General features: G+C 41.8%; 1 protein-coding gene across 2 annotated transcripts in view; it reads right to left on the bottom strand.

Moving 5' to 3' along the window:
- Window positions 1–19,196, bottom strand: part of prkd1 (protein kinase D1) — a 67,594-nt gene that overhangs the window by 23,430 nt on the left and 24,968 nt on the right. For both annotated transcript variants that reach the window (XR_012051172.1, XM_061987679.2), the window contains exons 2-10: window positions 16,212–16,350; window positions 10,121–10,252; window positions 9,882–10,051; window positions 9,780–9,803; window positions 9,513–9,711; window positions 9,344–9,412; window positions 6,437–6,629; window positions 6,171–6,294; window positions 4,291–4,368 (exon numbers count right to left, since the gene is read on the bottom strand). Coding sequence is in view for 1 of the 2 variants with exons in the window: in XM_061987679.2 (XP_061843663.2) it covers window positions 4,291–4,368; window positions 6,171–6,294; window positions 6,437–6,629; window positions 9,344–9,412; window positions 9,513–9,711; window positions 9,780–9,803; window positions 9,882–10,051; window positions 10,121–10,252; window positions 16,212–16,326 (1,104 nt within the window). In the remaining variant the exon portion in view is untranslated. The remainder of the gene's footprint in view (window positions 1–4,290; window positions 4,369–6,170; window positions 6,295–6,436; window positions 6,630–9,343; window positions 9,413–9,512; window positions 9,712–9,779; window positions 9,804–9,881; window positions 10,052–10,120; window positions 10,253–16,211; window positions 16,351–19,196) is intronic.

Below are 19,196 nucleotides of genomic sequence, written 5' to 3'. Positions count from 1 at the left end.
GCAAGATGCTGAAGCAAGATGCAAAAGCAAGATGCTAAAGCATGATGCTAAAGCAAGATGCAAAAGCAAGATGAAAAAGCATGATGCTAAAGCAAGATGCTAAAGCAAGATGCTAAAGCAAGATGCTAAAGCAAGATGCTAAAGCAAGATGCTAAAGCAAGATGCAAAAGCAGGATTCTAAAGCAAGATGCTAAAGCAAGATGCAAAAGCAAGATGAAAAAGCAAGATACTAAAGCAAGATGCAAAAGCAAGATGCTAAAGCAAGATGCTAAAGCAAGATGCTAAAGTGAGATGCAAAAGCAAGATGCTAAAGCAAGATGCTAAAGTGAGATGCAAAAGCAAGATGCTAAAGCAAGATGCAAAAGCAAGATGAAAAAGCAAGATGCTAAAGCAAGATGCTAAAGCAAGATTCAAAAGCAAGATTCTAAAGCAAGATGCTGAAGCAAAATGCAAAAGCAAGATGCTGAAGCAAGGTGCTGAAGCAAGATGCAAAAGCAAGATGCAAAAGCAAGATGCTTAAGCAAGATGCAAAAGCAAGATGAAAAAGCAAGATGCTTGAGCAAGAAGCAAAAGCAAGATGCTAAAGCAAGATGCAAAAGCAAGATGCTAAAGCAAGATGCTGAAGCAAGATGCTAAAGCAAGATGCTAAAGCAAGTTGCTAAAGCAATATGCTAAAGCAAGATGCTGAAGCAAGATTCAAAAGCAAGATGCTGAAGCAAGATGCAAAAGCAAGATGCTAAAGCAAGATGCTAAAGCAAGTTGCTAAAGCAAGATGCAAAAGCAAGATGCAAAAGCAAGTTGCTAAAGTGAGATGCAAAAGCAAGATGCTAAAGCAAGATGCAAAAGCAAGATGAAAAAGCAAGATGCTAAAGCAAGATGAAAAAGCAAGATGCTAAAGAAAGATGCTAAAGCAAGATGCTAAAGCAAGATGCTGAAGCAAGATACAAAAGCAAGATGTTGAAGCAAGATGCAAAAGCAAGATGCAAAAGCAAGATGCTAAAGCACGATGCTAAAGCATGATGCTGAAGCAATATGCTAAAGCAATATGCTAAAGCAAGATGCTAAAGCAAGTTGCTAAAGTGAGATGCAAAAGCAAGATGCTAAAGCAAGATGCAAAAGCAAGATGAAAAAGCAAGATGCTAAAGCAAGTTGCTAAATTGAGATGCAAAAGCAAGATGCTAAAGCAAGATGCAAAAGCAAGATGAAAAAGCAAGATGCTAAAGCAAGATGCAAAAGCAAGATGCTAAAGCAAGATGCAAAAGCAAGATGCTAAAGCAAGATGCTAAAGCAAGATGCAAAAGCAAGATGCTAAAGCAAGATGCAAAAGCAAGATGCTGAAGCAAGATGCAAAAGCAAGATGATGAAGCAAGATGCAAAAGCAAGATGCTAAAGCAAGATGCAAAAGCAAGAAGTAAAAGCAAGATGCTAAAGCAATATGCTAAAGCAAGTTGCTAAAGCAAGATGCTAAAGCAAGATGCTAAAGCAAGATACAAAAGCAAGATGATGAAGCAAGATGCAAAAGCAAGATGCTAAAGCAAGATGCAAAAGCAAGATGCTAAAGCAAGATGCTGAAGCAAGATGCTGAAGCAAGATGCTGAAGCAAAATGCAAAAGCAAGATAATGAAGCAAGATGCAAAAGCAAGATGCAAAAGCAAGATGCTAAAGCAAGATGCAAAAGCAAGATGCTAAAACAAGATGCTAAAGCAAGATGAAAAAGCAAGATGCTAAAGCAAGATGCTGAAGCAAGATGCAGAAGCAAGATGCTGAAGCAAGATGCAAAAGCAAGATGCTAAAGCATGATGCTAAAGCAAGATGCAAAAGCAAGATGAAAAAGCATGATGCTAAAGCAAGATGCTAAAGCAAGATGCTAAAGCAAGATGCAAAAGCAAGATGCTGAAGCAAGATGCAAAAGCAAGATGATGAAGCAAGATGCAAAAGCAAGATGCTAAAGCAAGATGCAAAAGCAAGAAGTAAAAGCAAGATGCTAAAGCAATATGCTAAAGCAAGTTGCTAAAGCAAGATGCTAAAGCAAGATGCTAAAGCAAGATACAAAAGCAAGATGATGAAGCAAGATGCAAAAGCAAGATGCTAAAGCAAGATGCAAAAGCAAGATGCTAAAGCAAGATGCTGAAGCAAGATGCTGAAGCAAGATGCTGAAGCAAAATGCAAAAGCAAGATAATGAAGCAAGATGCAAAAGCAAGATGCAAAAGCAAGATGCTAAAGCAAGATGCAAAAGCAAGATGCTAAAACAAGATGCTAAAGCAAGATGAAAAAGCAAGATGCTAAAGCAAGATGCTGAAGCAAGATGCAGAAGCAAGATGCTGAAGCAAGATGCAAAAGCAAGATGCTAAAGCATGATGCTAAAGCAAGATGCAAAAGCAAGATGAAAAAGCATGATGCTAAAGCAAGATGCTAAAGCAAGATGCTAAAGGAAGATGCAAAAGCAGGATTCTTAAGCAAGATGCTAAAGCAAGATGCAAAAGCAAGATGAAAAAGCAAGATGCTAAAGCAAGATGCAAAAGCAAGATGCTAAAGAAAGATGCTAAAGCAAGATGCTAAAGTGAGATGCAAAAGCAAGATGCTAAAGCAAGATGCAAAAGCAAGATGAAAAAGCAAGATGCTAAAGCAAGTTGCTAAAGCAAGATTCAAAAGCAAGATTCTGAAGCAAGATGCTGAAGCAAAATGCAAAAGCAAGATGCTGAAGCAAGATGCAAAAGCAAGATGCAAAAGCAAGATGCAAAAGCAAGATGAAAAAGCAAGATGCTAGAGCAAGAAGCAAAAGCAAGATGCTAAAGCAAGATGCAAAAGCAAGATGCTAAAACAAGATGCTGAAGCAAGATGCTAAAGCAAGATGCTAAAGCAAGTTGCTAAAGCAATATGCTAAAGCAAGATGCTGAAGCAAGATGCAAAAGCAAGATGCTGAAGCAAGATGCAAAAGCAAGATGCTAAAGCAAGATGCTAAAGCAAGATGCTAAAGCAAGTTGCTAAAGCAAGATGCAAAAGCAAGATGCAAAAGCAAGTTGCTAAAGTGAGATGCAAAAGCAAGATGCTAAAGCAAGATGCAAAAGCAAGATGAAAAAGCAAGATGCTAAAGCAAGATGAAAAAGCAAGATGCTAAAGCAAGATGCAAAAGCAAGATGAAAAAGCAAGATGCTAAAGCAAGATGAAAAAGCAAGATGCTAAAGAAAGATGCTAAAGCAAGATGCTAAAGCAAGATGCTGAAGCAAGATACAAAAGCAAGATGTTGAAGCAAGATGCAAAAGCAAGATGCAAAAGCAAGATGCAAAAGCAAGATGCTAAAGCACGATGCTAAAGCATGATGCTGAAGCAATATGCTAAAGCAATATGCTAAAGCAAGATGCTAAAGCAAGTTGCTAAAGTGAGATGCAAAAGCAAGATGCTAAAGCAAGATGAAAAAGCAAGATGAAAAAGCAAGATGCTAAAGCAAGTTGCTAAAGTGAGATGCAAAAGCAAGATGCTAAAGCAAGATGCAAAAGCAAGATGAAAAAGCAAGATGCTAAAGCAAGATGCAAAAGCAAGATGCTAAAGCAAGATGCAAAAGCAAGATGCTAAAGCAAGATGCTAAAGCAAGATGCAAAAGCAAGATGCTAAAGCAAGATGCAAAAGCAAGATGCTGAAGCAAGATGCAAAAGCAAGATGCTGAAGCAAGATGCAAAAGCAAGATGCTGAAGCAAGATGCTAAAGCAATATGCAAAAGCAAGATGCAAAAGCAAGATGCTAAAGCAAGATGCTAAAGCAAGATGCTAAAGCAAGATGCTAAAGCAAGTTGCTAAAGTGAGATGCAAAAGCAAGATGCTAAATCATGATGCTGAAGCATGATGCTAAAGCAAGATGCTAAAGCAAGTTGCTAAAGTGAGATGCAAAAGCAAGATGCAAAAGCAAGATGCTAAAGCAAGATGCAAAAGCAAGATGCTGAAGCAAGATGCTAAAGCAAGATGCAAAAGCAAGATGCTAATGCAAGATGCTAAAGCATGATGCTGAAGCAATATGCTAAAGCAAGTTGCTAAAGTGAGATGCAAAAGCAAGATGCTAAAGCATGATGCTGAAGCAATATGCTAAAGCAAGATGCTAAAGCAAGTTGCTAAAGTGAGATGCAAAAGCAAGATGCAAAAGCAAGATGAAAAAGCATGATGCTGAAGCAAGATGAAAAAGCAAGATGCAAAAGCAAGATGCAAAAGCAAATTGCTAAAGTGAGATGCAAAAACAAGATGCTAAAGCAAAATGCAAAAATAAGGTGCTAAAGCAAGATGCTGAAGCAAAAACGCTACCTTGTAATATTTACTTCCGGTGTCGTTCTGGTACAACGTGATGCATTTACTGTCCAGGCGCCAGTAGTGTCTCTTCCTCTGAAAACAAACAAGAGTTTTTGGATTAAATGCTACTGTTAAGATACATGCTACAAGCTATGCTACATGCTACAAGCTATGTTACATGCCACATGCTAAAAGCTATGTTACATGCTATAAACTGTGTCACATGCTACATGCTATAATCTATGTTACATGCCACATGCTATGTTACATGCTATAAACTATGTCACATGCTACATGCCATGCTACATGCTATAATGTATGTTACATACCACATGCTATGAATTATGCTACTTGCTAGAAGAACTGTTATATGCTACATGACATGCTTTCAGCTATGCTACATGCTGAAAGCTATGCTACACGTTACATGCTATAAGCTATGCTACATGCTGCATGATGTAAGCTATGTTACATGTGACATGCTACAAGTCACATCTAACATGATACATGCTAACAGCTATGCTCAATGCTACATGCTATCAGCTATATGCTATAAATTACGCTACAGGCTATGTGCTATAAACTGTGCTACAGGCTGTAAGCTATGTTACATGCTACATGTTGTAGGCTACATGATACATGCTATAATCTATTTTACATGCTATAGTATATGCTACATGTTACACACTGTAAGCTTTGCTACGTGCTATAATCTATGTTACATACCACATGCTATGTTATGCTGCTTGCTATAAGAAATGTTATATGCTACATGCTACATAATGTAAGCTATGTTACATGTGACATGCTACAAGTCACATCTAACATGATACATGCTAACAGCTATACTCAATGCTACATGCTATCAGCTACATGCTATAAATTACGCTACAGGCTATATGCTATAAGCTATGCTACATGCTATAATCTATGCTACATGCTACATGCAATAAACTATGCTACGTGCTATAAGCTATATTACAAACCACATGCTATAAGCTATGCTACTTGCTAAAAGAAATGTTATATGCTGCATGACACATGCTTTAAGCTATGCTACATGCTAAAAACTATGCTACGTGTAACATGCTATAAGCTATGCTAAATGCTGTAAGTTATGCTACATGCTACATTATATAGGCTATAGTACATGCTACATGCTACATAATGTAAGACATGCTACAAGTCACATCTAACATGATACATGCTAACAGCTATGCTCAATGCTACATGATATCAGCGACATTTATGCTACTTGCTATAAGAACTGTTATATGCTACATGACACATGCTTTACGCTATGCTACATGCTAAAATCTATGCTACATGTTACATGCTATAAGCTATGCTACATGCTACATAATGTAAGCTATGTTGCATGTGACATGCTACAAGTCACATCTAACATGATACATGCTAACAGCTATGCTCAATGCTACATGCTATCAGCTACATGCTACATGCTATCAGCTACATGCTATAAACTACACTACAGGCTATATGCTATAAGCTATGCTACATGCTATAATCTATGCTACATGCTACACGCAATAAGCTATGCTACGTGCTATAAGCTATACTACAAACCACATGCTATAAGCTATGCTACTTGCTAAAAGAAATGTTATATGCTGCATGACACATGCTTTAAGCTATGCTACATGCTAAAAACTATGCTACGTGCAACATGCTATAAGCTATGCTAAATGCTGTAAGTTATGTTACATGCTACATTATATAGGCTATAGTACATGCTACATAATGTAAGCTATGTTACATGTGACATGCTACAAGTCACATCTAACATGATACATGCTAACAGCTATGCTCAATGCTACATGCTATCAGCTACAGGCTATATGCTATAATCAATTCTACATGCTGGTGTGGAGTACCAAGGTGTCTTTGCTGGTGAAGTGGACCATCCAGCCCTCCTTCATCACGCTGCTGTTCTTCCTCTTGGTGTGTTTGACCGACTGGACCACCCGCATCAGGGGGATGTTGTTACTGGTGGACGGGCTGCAGGGGGGACGAGGCAAAGCAGAAGCCGAAAGATCAGTGGTGGACCTCAGGCCTGAACTAACACACTTGGCTGGACTCAAATGTTTTGCATGTAGTCAACAACCACACCCACGTTACATTACAGGGCACTTCTGGGTACCTGATGGCCCGGTTGGACTCATCCAGATCAGGGTCCTGCAGTTCGTTGAGTTCACCCGCCCCAGCCTCCAGGAGACTCCCTTCAGACATCAACATTTCGTCCATGTCGTCCAGAAGTCCGCCGCCTTGGTCGTGCTCGTCGAGGCAACCCTCCAAGGTGACCGCGTCGAAGTCCGCCCCCGGGCTCAGCAGCTCTGTAGGTGGAAACCACATCGGCATACTTGCCAACCCTCCCGATTTTTCCGGGAGACTCCCGGATTTCAGTGCCCCTCCCGAAAATCTCCCGGGGCAATCATTCTCCCGAATTTCTCCCGATTTTTTCCCCCGGACAACAATATTGTGATGGCACTAGAGATGCGCGGTTTGCGGACACAACCGCGGAGTCCGCGGATTATCCGCGGTTCGGGCGGTTGAAATAAAAAAAAAAAAGATTTTATCCGCGGGTCGGGTCGGGCGGTTGAAATAAATAAAAAAATTAGATTTTAAATAGATTCAGGCGGGTGGCAGTTAAACCAATTCGGAAATATATATACATAGTTAAATGTTGTTACCCACATACGAAAAAACGAGCAGCTGATTCTGATATGCCACAACAGAAGAAGAAAAAAAAGAAAAGAGATGGACACTTTTACGGAGCGGAGAAGGGACGCCTCGCCGGGGTCCGGGACCGAGGCCCCTTCCCCCGAGCCCCTTCCCCCGAGAGGGCCGGGACCGAGGCCCCTTCCCCCGAGAGGGCCCCACCGGGAGCCGTAGCTGAGGTGATCCGCGAGAAGGGCCCGACGCACGTCCAGGGTCACCACCGCGCCCACCGCACCAACACCCCGCCTCGTCCGCCTTCGCCGCGGCCGGCGTCACGCGCAGCAGGTAAGCAGCTTACCTGCCCGCCACCCCCGTGGCCGGGGGCTCGTAACAGGGGTCACTCCGCGCGCTCCGCCCGCGCAGCTTACCTGCCCGCCACCCCCGTTGCCGGGGGCGCGTAACAGGGGTCACTCCGCGCGCAGTGCGCTCACGAAAGGGGTGGGGCTCACCCTGGTTGATATAGACAGCAGCTGGACGGTGGCCATGGAAGTCGGAACCCGCTAAGGAGTGTGTAACAACCCACCTGCCGAATCAACTAGCCCTGAAAATGGATGGCGCTGGAGCGTCGGGACCATACCCGGCCGTCGCCGGCAGCGAGACGCGCTTGGAGGTGCGCTCAGCGCGGCTCCCATATAATTGCGCACTGGTGTACGTCTGGGTCGTGACAGCGTGGCACGCGAATGTCTGTGCTGCATTGGATCAGTCTCCTTTCTTTAACAGGCAAAAGCTTTATAACTTCACTAATACCTTGCATCGTCTATATTAGATATATAAGAACGGGCGGGTGCGGGCGGATGCGGTTCTGATTAAATGTTAGGTCGGGTGGATGGCGGATGGTTGACGACTTTCTGATGCGGTTGCGGATGAAATAATTGCCTATCCGCGCATCTCTAATATATATATATATATATATATATATATATATATATATATATATATATATATATATATATATATATATATATATATATATATACATATATATATATATGTATATATATATATATGAAATACTTGACTTGGTGAATTCTAGCTGTCAATATACTCCTCCCCTCTTAACCACGCCCCGCCCCACCCCGACCACGCCCCCATCCCCCACCTCCCGAAATCGGAGGTCTCAAGGTTGGCAAGTATGACAAAAGCTCACTTTTATTTTATAAGAAAAAAACAAAATAAAATAAATAAATAAATATTGACTGTTGTTACCCCCCTAAAAAAATAAAATAAAATAAAATAAATAAATATTGACTGTTGTTACCCAAAGTATATTAAGTGGGATTTTTCAGAAAAACAAATATATACAGTAACACAAAAACAACCTGTCTCTGTGATCACTATAGGTGTATAAATAATAATATAGTGTTAAATAAAATCAGTCCCTTGGGCACGAAACTGAAAATAATACAGCTCTCCAAAAAGTGCACTTCTACTGCTATTGGAACATCCTTCTGGGGTCCATCAGTGTGGCCTCCACCAGGAATGACTCCACGACATTTTTCTCTAACCTTCAGGTTATGTACGGCCTGAACATGTTTCATCATGCTTGTTGTACTTCCCCCCCTTACATGAGAGCGAAGCCTGGCAATAATTGCAGATAGCCGTTTCCTCATCGTATTGTTTTGTAAAATGAGGCGTTTTTTTCCGGTCCATTGTTGTTGCTGCTTCTGTATCTGCCGCCTAATGACTGAGCTACGTCATTTCCTGGGACGTGCCACAGGGCATTTCCTGTGGGACGGGATTCGAATAAAGAGCCAACTCTTTTTCTTTACTATAGTGGCCTCGATAACGGGAACCGGTTCTCAAAAAGGGATTCGAGTCCATGGAATCGGTTATTTTCTTATCGAACGGTTCTTTTCTTATCGAACAACCGGGAGAACCGGTTTCGAACATCGTCCCTACGTGCCGGCCCAGTCACGTGTTGTATGCGGCTTCTGCACACACGTACGAAAGTGACTGCAAGGCATACTTGGCCGCATAAACAACTTTAACACTGTTACAAATATGCGCCACACTGTGAACCCCCACCAAACAAGAATGACAAACACATTTCGGGAGAACATCCGCACCGTAACACAAGATAAACACAACAGAACAAATACCCAGAATCCCTTGCGTCCCTAACTCTTCCAGGCTACAGTATACACCACCAAACCCCGCCCCCCCTAACCCCGCCCTCCCCAACCCCGCCCATCTCAACCCCTCCTCCCCCCAATCTCCCGAATTCGAGGGTCTCAAGCTTGGTAAGTATGCACATCGGGCGTCTGTGTCTGTCCCTTTTTTGTTTTTTGCAAGACCAAGGTTAGGTCAACTCCAGAACTCCAGAACTTGCCTCCGTTTTCGCCCAGACAGTTGTTTGGCACCTTGGCAGCACAACGTTTGTGGCAGTTCAACCTACAATCTGACCAGAAGAAGAAGAAGATTACTTTCTCTGCATGTGTTGAGGGACATGATGAGGAACTATGTACATGAGGTGGGACATGAACTGCCGGACAGCTGACCTTTGCACTGCAGGCCCTGCCTGAAGAGGCCTTTGAGCAGCTTTTTGCAGTGCTGGCAGACGGTGGGTCGGGTGTAGGAGTGGATGAGGAAGGTGTGAGGGACTTTCACTTTGGACAGCAGCAGCTTGTCCAACTCGATGGGCCGGCCAATGTACGACTGCGAGCTGGAGCGCCGCTCTCGGCCGGGGAAGTAGTCCTTCTGTGGCGAGCAGAGGTGGTGGTGTCACGGCGACGCAACAGTGTCAAGGAAATGTGTTATCATTTTACCTCCATGTTGGGACTGACGGGCGACTGCAAAGTCAGAGAAGAAGTCATGCTAATGCTAACGCTAACACTTTAACATACTTCAAAGCACTTGAATGTACGCACCAGCAACGCGTCATCGCTGTAGTGGGGGGGAGAGGGCTCGGCAGATAGGGGGCGGGGCATGGTGACCATCCCGGCTGTCAGCGAGACGTTGGACGGGCGTCGCCTCCTCACGCCGCTGCAGTTGTTTGGGATTTTGAAGGCACACCGCTTGTGGTAGTTCAGTCCGCAGCCTGCAGAGAGCGCCGTGTCAGTGAGCGTCCTTACAGGAGACGACGAAGACGAAGAAGAAGAGTTCACACCTTCACATTTGAGGCCCTGCCGCACCAACCCCCACAGCATCTCGCCGCAGTGGTCGCAGAAATTTGGCGCGCGGTACGAGTGCACGAATAGGCAATGAGGGCGGATCTGGAAGTCCTCCACCGTGGTCGAAGCTGCACGAGTGACACATGATACAAGATGACGCTACATGATAGCTGTCGAGGCTCACTCGAGGAAGGACAACTCAAAGGTAGAGTGGATACAGGTGGTTTATTCCAGGCAAGGTTCAATACAACAAAGGCAGAGGTAACAGAGGAGTGAAGCAATGGGTTAGGGCAATGGTGAGACAGGGTCCGTGGAACAATAGGACGTGACATGAATGGCAACAAACTCGCAACCCAACTGACTGACAGAGGAGTATAAATAGGCCAGGCCATGAGTTGTGACGGGAAGCTCTTGGGTGGGCATTGACGGACACCGATTGGGAACACCTGGGCGGGCAAGAGGCAGGAATGACAGAACCCTCCCCTCGAAGGCATGGATAAGCAACCTAAAAATCTCTAATGAGTGTGGGGGCTCGACAATAAACCGCGGAGGTACCCTGGTGCTGTTCAGGCCCATACCCTCCCCAGTCAACCAAGCACTGGTATCTACTACCGCGGTGCCTTACGTCTGACAGCCAATCCACAAATGGACCCACCATCCAAAAGCTGGGCAAGGTGGGAGTGAACAAGGGGTTGGTTTTAGCAGGTTTAGTCTGACCGGGTTGGGGAGGAGATCTTGCCCCAAGTGGAGGAGTTCAAGTACCTCGGAGTCTTGTTCATGAGTGGGGGAAGAGTGGATGGTGAGATCGACAGGCGGATCGGTGCGGCGTCTTCAGTAATGCGGACGCTGTATCGATCCGTTGTGGTGAAGAAGGAGCTGAGCCGGAAGGCAAAGCTCTCGATTTACCGGTCGATCTACGTTCCCATCCTCACCTATGGTCATGAGCTTTGGGTCATGACCGAAAGGACAAGATCACGGGTACAAGCGGCCGAAATGAGTTTCCTCTCCCTTAGAGATAGGGTGAGAAGCTCTGTCATTCGGGGGGAGCTCAAAGTAAAGCCGCTGCTCCTCCACATGGAGAGGAGCCAGATGAGGTGGTTCGGGCATCTGGTCAGGATGCCACCCGAACGCCTCCCTAGGAAGGTGTTTCGGGCACGTCCGAACCGGTAGGAGGCCACGGGGACGACCCAGGACACGCTGGGAAGACTATGTCTCCCGGCTGGCCTGGGAACGCCTCGGGATCCCCCGGGAGGAGCTGGACGAAGTGGCTGGGGAGAGGGAAGTCTGGGCTTCCCTGCTTAAGCTGCTGCCCCCGCGACCCGACCTCGGATAAGCGGAAGAAGATGGATGGATGGATGGAGTCTGACTGACGTGGCACGGAGGGTGTGTTCGTATGGACCTGGGTAAGCCGGGCAAGGTGGGAGTGAACAAGGGGTTGGTTTTAGCAGGTTTAGTCTGACTGACGTGGCACGGAGGGTGTGTTCGCATGGACCTGGGTAATCTAAGACTGATGGAAACAGGATTGATGCATTTGGATATGGAAAGCAGACCTACCCAAGGTTTTTTTTTAGACTCCACCCGTAATTGAAGATTCCGGGTGGACAACTAGACTTTCTGGCCAACAGTATACCGGGATGCTCGGCCTTCTCTTACGATCGGTCGCAGCCAGACTGCCGTTTGAGATTACTACGAGCTTGCTCCCAGGTTCTTTTGCAGCGTCGTACCAAAGACCGAACCCAACTCGATAGGGGACAAATCGGTAGATGAAGATGGGAGCGTATTATGCGCCATCTCCACCCACAAGAGCTATTTGGACCCTGATGTGGGGTTTTTTAGAGGTCAGGCACTGCAGTTTGGGCTCCAGTACTTGGTTCAGCCCCTCTGCCTGACAATTGAACTGGGGGTGGAAACCTGAAGAGAGGCTGATAGAGGAGCCTAGCAAGCAAAACCGTGCCATAAATTGATACATGGTAACGCTACATGATAATGCTAAATTATAATGTACATGATAACGCTACATGATAACGCTACATGATAACGCTACATGATAACGCTACATAATCTTGAACGGGTTTGTGCTGAAAACTGTTTGTACTTGGGCAATGACAATAAAGTCCTATCCTATCCTACATGATAACGCTACATGATAATGCTACATGATAACGCTACATGCTAATGCTACATGATTACGCTACATGATAATGCTACATGCTAACGCTACATGATAACACTACATGATTACGCGACATGCTAATGCTACATGATAATGCTACATGCTAATGCTACATGCTAATGCTACATGATTATGCTACATGATAATGCTACATGATAATGCTACATGCTAATGCTACATGCTAATGCTACATGATTACGCTACATGATAATGCTACATGATAACGCTACATGATAACACTACATGATTGCGCTACATGATGATGCTACATTATAATGTACATGATAACGCTACATGATTATGCTACATGATAACGCTACATAATCTTGAACGGGTTTGTACTGAAAACATAATTTCGTTGTACTTGGGCAATGACAATAAAGTCCTATCCTATCCTACGTGATAATGCTACATGATAATGCTATATGATAATGCTATATGATAACGCTACATGTTAATGCTACATGATAACGCTACATGATAATGCTACATGATAACGCTATATGCTAATGCTACATGATTACGCTACATGATAATGCTACATGATAACGCTACATAATAACACTACCTGATTACGCTACATGATAATGCTACATGATAACACTACATGATTACGCGACATGATAATGCTACATGATAACACTACATGATTACGCGACATGATAATGCTACATGATAATGCTACATGCTAATGCTACATGCTAATGCTACATGCTAATGCTACATGATTACGCGACATGCTATATGATAATGCTATATGACAAGGCTACATGTTAATGCTACATGATAACGCTACATGATAATGCTACATGATAATGCTACATGATAACGCTACATGCTAATGCTACATGATTATGCTACATGATAATGCTACATGATAACGCTACATGATAACACTACATGATTACGCTACATGGTAATGCTACATGATAACACTACATGATTACACGACATGACAATGCTACATGATAACACTACATGATTACGCGACATGATAATGCTACATGCTAATGCTACATGCTAATGCTACATGCTAATGCTACATGATTACGCTACATGATAATGCTACATGGTAACGCTACATGATAACGCTACATGCTAATGTAGAATTTTATTTCTCCACAACAACTGAAAATCTCAAACACCCAAAGAAGTTTTGGAAAATCATCAAATCTTTGTCCGGCTGCTGTAATTCAGTCAATCTCCCACCTAGTATACTTGTTGATGGTGTCAGAGTAAGTGACAGAAGAGAAATGGGTAGTCATTTTAATAATCATTTTATTTCCTCTGGTTTTCTCTACAATTCTGACAACTCTACTGAAGCTCCGCTAACTCCGGAAAGAACCGTTGAAAATACCCAGGTTTTTAACTTTACGCCCTTTACCACAACAGAGGTCACGAGGGCTCTAAAACAACTTAAACCTAGAAAGCCAGCTGGCTCAGATAAGTTGGAGCCGCTCTTTTTAAAGTTAACAGCTGAAATTATAGCTGAACCACTGACTCACATTTTTAACCTTACTCTAATTTCAAATGAAATCCCTTTGGATTGGAAATCTGCCCTTGTAATCCCCCTATTAAAAGGAGGTGACCCTAGTAATCTAAATAATTACAGACCAATCTCTAAACTCTCTGTTCTGGCAAAAGTGCTTGAATCCCTTATCAGTGAACAGATAAAATACTTTTTGGACACCAATTTTATTCTGTCACCATTTCAGTCAGGTTTTCGTAGAAATCACAGTACTGTTACTGCTGCTATGAAGTTTATAAATGATGTAACTGAAGCTCTTGACAAGAAGCAGTGCTGTCTGTCCCTCTTTATTGACTTTTCAAAGGCATTTGATACTGTTGATCATGTCATTTTAATCAAACGTCTTTCAGCTATTGGTTTTTCTCAGCAAGCAGTTGGATGGTTTGCAAATTACCTCACAAGTAGAACTCAGGCTGTTCAGATAGAAGGTTCCTCCTCGGACGTACTGCAAGTGAAAAAGGGTGTCCCTCAAGGTTCTGTGTTGGGCCCCTTATTATTCACTATTTACATAAATAATCTTGGACAGAATATTCCAAACTCAACTTTCCATTTCTATGCTGATGATACTGTCATATACTGCACAGCACCCACTCCTGCTGAGGCTTTTAAATATCTACAACATGCATTTGACAGAGTACAAGCACAACTTTGCTATCTTCAACTGCTTTTAAATGCAGAGAAAACAAAGTGTATGCTCTTTACCACATCAAAAACTGTAAGATCATCACTGTGTGAGAACATTTTAACAAGAAATGGGCAACAAATTATGTTAGTATCTGCTTTTAAATATTTAGGATTTTTAATTGATGACCACTTGAGTTTTAAGGAGCACATTCAGTATGTTGTAAAAAAAAACTGAAACTTTTACTGGGATTTTATTCTAGAAACAAGTCTTGCTTTTCTTTTACTGTGAAACAGAAATTGGTGGAAACAACCTTTTGACCTGTTATTGACTATGGAGATGTGTTGTACATGAATGCTACTGCTGCTTGTCTCCACAAGCTGGATAGTGTGTACCACGGGGCACTGACATTCATCACCAACTTACTCACCATTGTGTGTTATACTCAATGGTTAACTTACTCATCATTGTGTGTTATACTCAATGGTTAACTTACTCATCATTGTGTGTTATACTCAATGGTTAACTTACTCACCATTGTGTGTTATACTCAATGGTTAACTGGACATCTTTATGTGCTCGACGCCTCAATCATTGGTATGTTTTCATCTACAAAACCATTCTGGGTATCACTCCATCTTATCTGTCTTGTCTTTTAACAAAGAAACAAGGAAGTCACAATCTTCGTTCAATGAATGTTCTGCAATTTGTCGTCCCCAAAGTAAGAACTGAACTGGGCAAGAAAGCATTTAGGTTTTCAGCACCGAAGGCTTGGAATAACCTACAATCGAACATTAAACTTCAAACCCTAGTTACGCTGAATGAGTTTAAAGCTTCTGTGAAAGGATTGCAGTCTACCTTGTCTGTATGCACATGTGTCATGTCAGCAAGTTTTAATGTTGTAAATGTGATGTTTTATGTATTTGTTTACTGTTTTTAATGTAACCTTGCTGCTGCCCTCTTGGCCAGGTCTCCCTTGGAAAAGAGATCTTTGATCTCAATGGGATTTTACCTGGTTAAATAAAGGCTAATAATAATAACACTACATGATTGCGCTACATGATAATGCTACAGTATAATGTACATGATAACGCTACATGATAACACTACATGATTGCGCTACATGATAATGCTACATTATAATGTACATGATAACGCTACATGATTATGCTACATGATAACGCTACATAATCTTGAACGGGTTTGTGCTGAAAACATTATTTCGTTGTACTTGGGCAATGACAATAAAGTCCTATCCTATCCTATGTGATAATGCTACATGATAATGCTATATGATAATGCTATATGATAACGCTACATGTTAATGCTACATGATAACGCTACATGATAATGCTACATGATAACGCTACATGCTAATGCTACATGATTACGCTACATGATAATGCTACATGATTACGCTAAATGATAATGCTACATGATAACGCTACATGATAACGCTACATGCTAACGCTACATGCTAATGCTACATGATTACGCTACATGATAATGCTACATGATAATGCTACATGATAACGCTACATGTTTACGCTACATGATTACGCTACATGATAATGCTACATGATGACACTACATGATTATGCTACATGCTAATGCTACATGCTAATGCTACATGCTAATGCTACATGGTATCACTGGTTTAAGTGCACTTACCGTGGATAAAAACACTACAAACTGAAGCAGTTTCCTGAGTGAGGGTCAGGTGGTTCTTTGGCCCCTCCTACCTGACTCTTTGGCCCCTCCTACCTGACAAGACGGCCTCCAGCAGGTCTCCCTCCTGGATCTGTGAGGCCGAGCGCAGCAGCTGCAACATGTTCTCTGAGCTGGAGTCATGGCGGAACAGCAGGATCTTCTCGTACATCCCGTAAAATCCACACTCGGGAAGCTGGCGGGAAAACAGACAGGAAGTTAGCGTTGGCAGCTAGCGACAGGCTAGTTAGCCTTGAAGTTCTTTTGGAACTTTCTGGAGAAAAAAATCTTGGGAAAATAAAAGCCTGCGGTGACGAAATGTTTGCTTTCCACCTTACTTCTGTGCTTTTATTTTGAAGGCTTGACTTTACTGGCTACATGATGTGTTGCCAAGTGGATATAAAAAAAAAAAATAGAACTTTTTTTTTTCAGTTGGCATCCAAGTGAGACTAAACATTTTTGTTGTGTTCTTATTTTGTTCGCAAAGACTTTAGCAATTAGCCCTGGCGCTATATGATAATGCTAAATGATAGCACTACATATTAGGGCTAAATGATAACGCTAAATTATGACGCCGGGAGATGCTACATGATAACGCTACATGATAACGCTACAAAATAAAGCTACAAGATAATGCTACATAATAACGCTACATGATAACGCTACAAAATAAAGCTACAAGATAATGCTACATAATAACGCCACATGATAACGCCACATGATAACGCCACATGATAACGCTACATGATAACGCTACATGATAACGCAACATGATAACGCAACATGATAACGCTACATGATTACGCTACATGATATTGCTAAATTATTACGCAACAAGATAACGCTACAAGATAACGCTAAAAGATAACACTAGAAGATAACACTACAAGATAACGCTACATGATATTGCTACATTATTACGCTACAAAATAACGCTACAAGATAGTTCTACAAGAAAACGCTACGAGATTGCGCTACAAGATAACACTACAAGATAACGCTACATGATATCGCTACATTATTACGCTACAAAATCACGCTACAAGATAGTCCTACAAGAAAACGCTACAAGATTACGCTACAAGATAACACTACAAGTTTACGCTACATGATATTGCTACATTATTATGCTACAAAATAACGCTACAAGATTGTCCTACAAGATAACGCTACAAGATTCCGCTACAAGATTCCGCTACAAGATTCCGCTACAAGATTCCGCTACAAGATTACGCTACATGATATTGCTACATTATTACGCTACAAAATAACGCTACAAGATAGTCCTACAAGATAACGCTACAAGATTCTGCTACAAGATAACACTACAAGATAACGCTACATGATAACGCTATATGATAACGCTATATGATAACGCTACATGATAACGCTACATGATAACGCTACATGATAACGCTACATGATATTGCTAAATTATTACGCAACAAGATAACGCTACAAGATAATGCTACAAGATAACACTACAAGATTACGCTACATGATATTGCTACACTATTACGCTACAAAATAACGCTACAAGATAGTCCTACAAGAAAACGCTACGAGATTACGCTACAAGATAACACTACAAGATAACGCTACATGATATCGCTACATTATTACGCTACAAAATAACGCTACAAGATAGTCCTACAAGAAAACGCTACAAGATTACGCTACAAGATAACACTACAAGATTACGCTACATGATATTGCTACATTATTACGCTACAAGATAGTCCTACAAGATAACGCTACAAGATTCTGCTACAAGATTACGCTACAAGATAACGCTACATGATAACGCTACATGATAACGCTACATGATAACGCTACATGATATTGCTAAATTATTACGCAACAAGATAACGCTACAAGATAACGCTACAAGATAACGCTACAAGATAACACTACAAGATAACACTACAAGATAACGCTACATGATATCGCTACATTATTACGCTACAAAATAACGCTACAAGATAGTCCTACAAGAAAACGCTACAAGATTAAGCTACAAGATAACACTACAAGATAACGCTACATGATATTGCTACATTACGCTACAAAATAACGCTACAAGATAGTCCTACAAGAAAACGCTACAAGATTGCGCTACAAGATAACACTACAAGATAACACTACAAGATAACACTACAAGATTACGCTACATGATATTGCTACATTATTACGCTACAAAATAACGCTACAAGATAGTCCTACAAGAATACGCTACAAGATTACGCTACAAGATAACACTACAAGATAACGCTACATGATATTGCTACATTATTACGCTACAAAATAACGCTACAAGATAGTCCTACAAGATAACGCTACAAGATTCTGCTACAAGATTACGCTACAAGATAACGCTACATGATAATGCTACAAGATAACGCTATATGATAACGCTACATGATATTGCTAAATTATTACGCAACAAGATAACGCTACAAGATAACGCTAAAAGATAACACTAGAAGATAACACTACAAGATAACGCTACATGATATTGCTACATTATTACGCTACAAAATAACGCTACAAGATAGTCCTACAAGAAAACGCTACGAGATTACGCTACAAGATAACACTACAAGATAACGCTACATGATATCGCTACATTATTACGCTGCAAAATAACGCTACAAGATAGTCCTACAAGAAAACGCTACAAGATAACACTACAAGATAACGCTACATGATATTGCTACATTATTACGCTACAAAATAACGCTACAAGATAGTCCTACAAGAAAACGCTACGAGATTACGCTACAAGATATCACTACAAGATAACGCTACATGATATCGCTACATTATTACGCTACAAAATAACGCTACAAGATAGTCCTACAAGATAACGCTACAAGATTCCGCTACAAGATTCCGCTACAAGATAACGCTACATGATAACGCTACATGATATTGCTAAATTATTACGCAACAAGATAACACTACAAGATAACGCTACAAGATAATGCTACATGATATTGCTACATTATTACGCTACAAAATAACACTACAAGATAGTCCTAC

This window comes from Nerophis lumbriciformis, linkage group LG26, assembly GCF_033978685.3.
Source record: "Nerophis lumbriciformis linkage group LG26, RoL_Nlum_v2.1, whole genome shotgun sequence".
Taxonomy (NCBI): domain Eukaryota; kingdom Metazoa; phylum Chordata; class Actinopteri; order Syngnathiformes; family Syngnathidae; genus Nerophis; species Nerophis lumbriciformis.
The sequence above is the reverse complement of the archived record's forward strand: the minus strand, read 5'-3'. Positions and strand labels throughout refer to the sequence as shown.